Source organism: Culex quinquefasciatus, chromosome 3, assembly GCF_015732765.1.
Source record: "Culex quinquefasciatus strain JHB chromosome 3, VPISU_Cqui_1.0_pri_paternal, whole genome shotgun sequence".
NCBI lineage: Eukaryota > Metazoa > Arthropoda > Insecta > Diptera > Culicidae > Culex > Culex quinquefasciatus.
The window spans coordinates 33,532,327-33,539,928 of record NC_051863.1 but is presented as its reverse complement, the minus strand read 5'-3'; the positions used below and the strand labels follow the sequence as shown (position 1 = coordinate 33,539,928).

General features: G+C 31.9%; 1 protein-coding gene across 9 annotated transcripts in view; it reads right to left on the bottom strand.

Annotated features, from left to right (window-relative positions):
- Positions 1–851: 851 nt before the first annotated feature.
- LOC6050625 (microtubule-associated protein Jupiter) overlaps positions 852–7,602 on the bottom strand; it is a 243,610-nt gene continuing 236,859 nt past the window's right edge. For all 9 annotated transcript variants that reach the window (XM_038265124.1, XM_038265120.1, XM_038265125.1 and 6 more), the window contains one exon: positions 852–2,779. In XM_038265124.1, the coding sequence (XP_038121052.1) occupies positions 2,634–2,779 (146 nt within the window). In that variant the 3' untranslated portion in view covers positions 852–2,633. The remainder of the gene's footprint in view (positions 2,780–7,602) is intronic.

Below are 7,602 nucleotides of genomic sequence, written 5' to 3'. Positions count from 1 at the left end.
ATTGATGCATTTAAATTTCAAGAACAAATTTGTTAAATTGAAGGATTCCAGAATTGAATTGAGAAAATGAAGAGTTGAAAAAATTAAACATTCAATAACTGTCAAATTAAAAATTTGAAAGGCGAAGACTTGCAAAATACCTGAATAAAAAATTGATCAATTGAAAAATATAAGAGCTGCAATTAAAAAATTTAAGAATTTTTGAATTGAAAAACTGGAGAATGATATATCAAGGAATGGAAAAATTCTAGAATAAAAAAAAAATATTTAAAAAATGAATACATGAAAAGTTTAAGAACTGAAAAATAGATTAATTTAGGAATTATGGAACAGAAGAATTGAAAATTGAACGAATTTATGAATTGCAAATGGATGAAACTGATAAAATAATAAATTGGAACATTTTAGCATTAAACATTGAAAGATTGAAGCATTAAAAATTTAATAAAGTGAGAAATTGAAGCAATGAAGATGATAGTGAAGAAAATGTTTTTTTTTTGACTAATTTAGAAATTGAAGAATTGATAAATTTGAAAATTGAAAAATGGTAGAACAAGAAATTTAAAAGCTGAAGAATTGAAAAATTAAGATTTAATTGTATCACTTTTACAATTTATAACAAGCAATTAAATAAATTCCTGGAATTCTTTTTGTTTAAAGCTATAAATTGGCTTTGAGGGCATTTTCGGGTATATGGACAAAAACCAATCTGATTATTAAATTAAAATTTATTATTACAAATGAAAGAAGTGAATTTTAATCAAGTACAAATAATCAAGATGCGCTGTTGTTTTCTGTTTTCTTTTTACTTTGCATTCACTTGCTGGTTTTGATTTTTCCTTATCATATTCTTTTTTTTTTTCATTATATGTTTCAAAGTGTAATGGAAATATATAGAATGTATCGACATCGCTATTATTTTCTCGCTCTCTCGCGTTCTCTTTCTCTCTCTCTCTCTGTTGTGTATCTGTAAATTCTTTTCGCCTTCGTTCGGTACTCCTTTCCAACCTTCACAATCAATTTTGACTCGCGCTCCACTTTTTCTTGATCTCTTTTCGCACAACAGATAAGTGGGGATACTTTTGTTCGAAACTACACTAAACTACTTCATTCTTAGTTTTTGAGGCCACTTTCAATCAGTTTTTTCGGGGTAGTTTTGAATCACTTCTATACATTTTTTTTTCTCAGAGACAGATCGTGAAAAAGGACAGTATTTAATAATTTTATAAAAATCATCAAAAGAAAAATAGGGGTGATAAGAGGGCGAAAGTTTGGGGGGGGGGGGGGAATTAAAGAGAGTTGGAAAGAAGTTCTGTTTCTTGCGGCCTTGCTGCATTCGTATCCTTTCCGAAGTCGTGTATACAAATACAATATTTTTATATGACGAGTATATGCGTAAATGGTTTCTGATATAAATGTGGGTAATAAACTGATAGCAAGCAAAAACAAAAAAAAAAATACATATAGAAAGAGTAGATTTGTGATCGCGTACTCAATTTAGACTTTCCTGATTAATTTAATCAAAATTACGGTTTCACAGATCGATCTCAAGCAAATATACGTATACGATGATGGGCACGAAAAAAAGACACTCAAAACGCTGCTGGGAGGCAAAATACTACACGGTTGAGTGAGTTGGGTCACAATCTCACAAACACTGGAAAATAAATGGTTTTGGAAAACTAATATATTGTTGTGTTTGCTTTTCAACTGTTGACTCTCTTTCTCCGCTCAGCAACTATGCACGATTGTTTATCGATTAGTAATAATTTAATCCTCAATCGGATGCACTCTAAATATGTACGTGTGTGTGTTTTTTAATGTTGATTTTGCTGTAGTAATTGTGTGTGTACGTGATAAGTTAATTAATTACTCTCAACATTGTTAATAAGTTTGATTTGATGTGTTCTCGCCTTCACTCGACATCGATATCGGCGTTTTGCTCCTGTTAATAGTGGTGTTGCTCGTCAGTAAATACTTGCTCGTAACCGCAAACAGTCCGATAAATATATTTGCTTGCGTTTCATCAAGATTTTCGTTTCTTCTTACATCTTTTTCTTATCGTTTCTCTTGCTCGAGTGTGTTTCGTTTTCAACATTTTGTTTTACTTCAGAATTTCTCTCGGCAATCTCCCAAAAATTCAAACAGGAATCTAAAGAGATTTACTTTCCCCAAGGGAGAAAGCATTGTTTTACATATGTCTGCTTTTATGTTTGCTTTTTATTGTTCCTCTATTCTACACAGAAAAAGGTAATTCTTTTTTTTTTCGTTAACGCGTCTTACATTATTTAATTTTTGTCTCTCTTGGTTGCCCAAATGCATCTACTACACTGCGCGCATTCACGTGTGTAATTTTGTGTGTTGTTTTGAGAATAATAGCATTATACACACATTATACACAACCGGAACAAAAATCGGTCTTTTTTCTACAAATGATGATGTGCTGCATTTGCATTGACAAAGTTTCGGTTTCGGATGGACGTGTGTGTGTCCGGGCAAACAGCCGGACATTTTTGTCTTTCTTTCAAACGGGCGGCCGGTGAGTGAATGTTTCTGGAGTTATTGGATTGGCTTCTGCTTCTTCTTCTGCTCTCTCTCTCTCTCGTCAAATGTGCCTGTGTCGGATGGTCCGTTTACCACAGTCCCGACGAGAAGCCGCCCGGGGGGATGCGGTTCTTGTTGATGACGTGGCCGCTGCCGTTCAGCGACGGGATGGTCGTGTTGATCTCCGCTGCACCGCCAGATTTGTAGCCTTCGCCGGTCACCGGGTTGCCGTTCTCTGTAAAGTGGGGGAAGGAGGGAGGGAAAATGCACATTAGTTGAGTCAAAGTACAGAAAAACAATAATTAACATGAAACAAAATACGTAACTTATCTAAACAATAACTTAGAAATGAAATTGTTCGAAAAATTGGAAAAAAATAAAAACTTTTGAACGTGCTGTCCAATTTGTTTATTTCACTTTTGAGCAATTTATTTTGCAAAACTTTTCAGAGAATCCTGCTTGCTCACTTTCAATAATGCTAATTATTACTAGATTTCAGTTGAAAATGCGTTTCATAATCAGTAATCGCACGTCAAAGTACTGATATGCCAACATAAGGTGCTTGATTGAATTATATTTCACTCTCTTATTTTTTGTTCCAAATAATCCAACTTTAGTTTAAGTTTTACTACTTGGTCCAAAACTAAATTTCGAAGTAGAAGACTAGTGAAAACAATTTTTTGTAAAAAAAAAATGTAGCAAACATTTAAAATTCTATTGAAACAAATCCAAAACTTGATTCTTAACTATTGCATAGTGTTAATTTGTGCATTATTGATCATATAAAGCCTTTGATCTTTTTTTACAGATCGAAAAAAAAACTTTGTCTCATTGATATTTTGAAAATTTCTGACAGTACCATAAGGCTGGTACAAATTTTATTTGAAGTTAAAAAATCAAGGCCCCAAAAATATTATTGCTGCAAATTTAAACTTTCCGTGAAAGAACTTGTGAAATTGATTGTAAACTATTTAGCAGCAATTCCACGTCAAACAGGAAAGTCTCCAAATCAAAGAAGCACCGATTTGGCATGGGAGTTCCTTGACCAAAATAGTAAGACCCGTATTTTTTTTGTTTGGCGATGGGGGTGCTCCTATGCGAAATAGGGTAACACAAAAATGGCAATTTTCATCGATTTTCGCAAAAAACATCATTTTTTTCCAAAAATCATCTAAGCAACTCTCTACGAAATCGGCCGATTTCGACCATTTTTATTTTTTTATGTATTTTTTTATTTGACTTAAACTTTGTGGGGGCCTTCCCTATGACCCAAAAAGCTATTTTGCGTCATTGGTTCACCCATACAAGTCTCCATGCAATTTTGGCTGCTGTCCATACAAAATGGTAGGTAAATAAAGCAGTTCTCTCAGATTTCGGTCATTCGATTTTTTTTGTATTTTTTAATCCGACTGAAACTTTTTTGGTGCCTTCGGTATGCCCAAAGAAGCCATTTTGCATCATTACTTTGTCCATATAATTTTCCATACAAATTTGGCAGCTGGATACTGATTTTTTCAAAAAAAAAATCAAAATACTGGTCGCAAAAATTTTTCAACTTCATTTTTTGATGTAAAATCAAATTTGCAATCAAAAAGTTCTCAAGTGAAAATTTGATAAAGTGCACCGTTTTCAAGTTAAATCCATTTTTAGGTGACTTTTTTGAAAATTGTCGATGTTTTTTATTTATTTTTAAAAATGGATTTAACTTGAAAACGGTGCAAATTATCAAAATTTCACCAAAGTACCTACTCTTTGATTGCAAATTTGATTTTACATCAAAAAATGAAGTTGAAAAATTTTTGCGACCAATGTTTCGATTTTTTCAAAAAATCAGTATTGATTCAAAAATTCATAACTCGCTCAAAGGTTTTTTGCACAACCTGGAAATTTCTGAAAAGTTGGCATTTGATGTCCTCTAAAACATATCAAAAAATAAAAATAGTGTTTTTTTGCAAATTAAGTTTTAGTGACAAAAAGTTAAATAAAAAATCACCAAAAATTTTTTTACCGTGTATCATTTTTTTTCAGTGTAGTTCATATCCATACCTACAACTTTGCCGAAGACACCAAATCGATCAAAAATTCCTTCAAAAGATACAGATTTTTGAATTTTCATACATCATTTTTGTATGTCCAGCTGCCAAATTTGTATGGAAAATTATATGGACAAACTAATGATGCAAAATGGCTTCTTTGGGCATACCGAAGGCACCAAGAAAGTTTCAGTCGGATTAAAAAATACAAAAGTTAAAATTTAAGAAAAAAAAGACCGATTTCAGATCTAGGGTTTTTTCTCAAAATTTATTTTCCCTAAAAGAGCACGCAGCTAGCAACATCTAAACATAGAAACATGTACCCTCCCTGTAAAGGCTTATGAATTGATCTCAGTTGAAAGGTTCTCCAAATCTCTGAATTGCAAATGTAACATCCTGGAGCAGAACTGTTAAATTCTAATAAACACCAATTGAATTAAATTGAATTAAAAGACCGATTTCGTAGAGAACTGCTCAATATTCAAACAGCTGTAACTTTTGAGTGAATTTTCTGATCAATTTGGTGTCTTGGGCAAAGTTGTAGGACTTTTGAGGACAAATAGGTAGACGGAAAAAAAATTTGCAGATTTTTTATCAACTTTTTTTTCACTAAAACTCAATTTTCTAAAATACGTATTTTTTGATTTTCGAGATTTTTTGATAAGTTTTGAGGGACAAAAATTCGCAACTTTTGAGCCATAGAGAAACATGGTCAAAAAATCTGCCGCCGAGTTATGAATTTTTGAAAAAACAGTGATTTTTGGAAAAAATCGAAGTTTTATGCAAAAACAAGTTTGACATTATTTTTGATGCAAAATTGAATTTGCAATCGAAAAGTACTTTACAGATTTTTTGATAAAGGGCTCCGTTTTCAAAATATAGTCACCGAAAGTTTGATTTAAGCGAAATATTTGCAGTTTTTAGATTTTTAAAAATAGTGACCATAAGTGACCATTTCTAAAAATATTTTTTTTTGAGAAGTTCAGAAAATTTGCTATAAAATTGTCTAAGAGACATTGAAGATTGGACCTCGGGTTGCTGAGATAGAGCCGCTTTAAGAAAAAGAAACACGAAAATTGAAGTTTTCTTAATCTCATCAGAATAACCCACCATTTTCTAATGACGATATCTCAGCAACTAATGGTCCGATTATCAATGTTAAAACATGAAACATTCGTGAAATTTGCCGATCTTTTCGAAAAAAAATATTTTGAAATTTTTTAAATCAAGACTAACATTATAAAAGGGCCAACATTGATTTTTTTTTGAGAAATTTAATTTTCGTAAAAAAAAGTTAGCTTAGAAATCGTATTTTTTCCGTGTACCTATTTTTTCTGAATCTGAAAAATAACTACAACTTTGCCGAAGACACCAAATTTTTCAGAAAATTCCTTCAAAAAAGACAGATTTTCGAATATCTACGTATTGTATGAAGCCTTGAGTGAGCCAATGACACTCAAAGTTTGAACAAAATAAAAAAAAATATAAATAAAAGCCATTTCCGGTTTTGGTGGTGAATGTTCACATTTCTCGAACGAGGTTCTGCCGAGTGCCGAAAAATTGAGTTTTCCAAGAAGTTACATACAGTATGTAAAAAAAGTATTTACACCCCTTGGGCACTATGCACATTTTGTGATGAAACATGTAAACAATTTAATGTTGACATAAACCTAGTACTACGTTTTGTTCAGAAACTCATGCCGAACATTTTGCTGCAAAAAGCTCATGAAAAGATGTTTTCTATAAAAAGTTATATAACAAATACTATTACAAAAATAAAAAAGGTGCAAAAAAAGTTTGTACACCTTTCGAAAAATTAACATAAATAAAGTTATTTGTTGACAAATCACCATAAATCCAGTCTCCCAACTCCAAATAGGCATCCTTGACTGATTATAAAAATAATTTGGATTGAATATAAAGTTTACTAACTACTTAGTATAAAAGTTTATATAACTCTGGAAATTCTATATAAAACTTATCTAAATTTAATTTTGCAAACTTTCAATTTAACTAAATGTCAATATATTACCATAGAATTACTAAATAAACATTCTGGAGTGGGTATAACACCGTTTTGGGGGTCTTTGTATCGCTAGAATAGATTTTTCGTTGGAATTTCGTACCAACCCGGAATTACGTCGTCGGAAAATCCGCCGGCATCCGAACCGGTCCACAATTCACAAGTTAACCTATGTGGCATCGGAAAGGGCATAAAATTTCCGATCTTTTGATACCCATACATCTAGGTTTTCTATAAAACCCACGTTTTTAAATACCTGGGCAAAAAGTAAGTTTGATCTACGAGAACAAAAATTACGAAATTCCATACATTTTTGGCAGATTGCTCAAACGAAACCACAACAACATTATTGCCTAGGTATTTAAAAACGTAGGTTTTATAGAAAACCTAGATGTCTGGGTATCAAAAGATCGGAAATTTTATGCCCTTTCCGATGCCACATAGGTTGACTTGTGAATTGTGGACCGGTTCGGATGCCGGCGGATTTTCCGACGACGTAATTCCGGGTTGGTACGAAATTCCAACGAAAAATCTATTCTAGCGATACAAAGACCCCCAAAACGGCGTTATACCCACTCCAGAATGTTTATTTAGTAATTCTATGGTTATATATTGACATTTAATTAAATTGAAAGTTTGCAAAATTAAGTTTAGATAAGTTTTATATACAATTTCCAAAGTTATATAAACTTTTATACTAAGTAGTTAGTAAACTTTATATTCAATCCAAATTATTTTTTTAATCAGTCATGGATGCCTATTTGGAGTTGAGAGACTGGATTTATGGTGATTTGTCAACAAATGACATTATTTATGTTAATTTTTCGAAAGGTGTACAAACTTTTTTTGCATCTTTTTTATTTTTGTGATAGTATTTGTTAGATAACTTTTTATAGAAAACATCTTTTCATGAGCTTTTTTACAGCAAAATGTTCGGCATGAGTTTCTGAACAAAACGTAGTACTAGGTTTATGTCAACATTAAATTGTTTACATGTTTCAT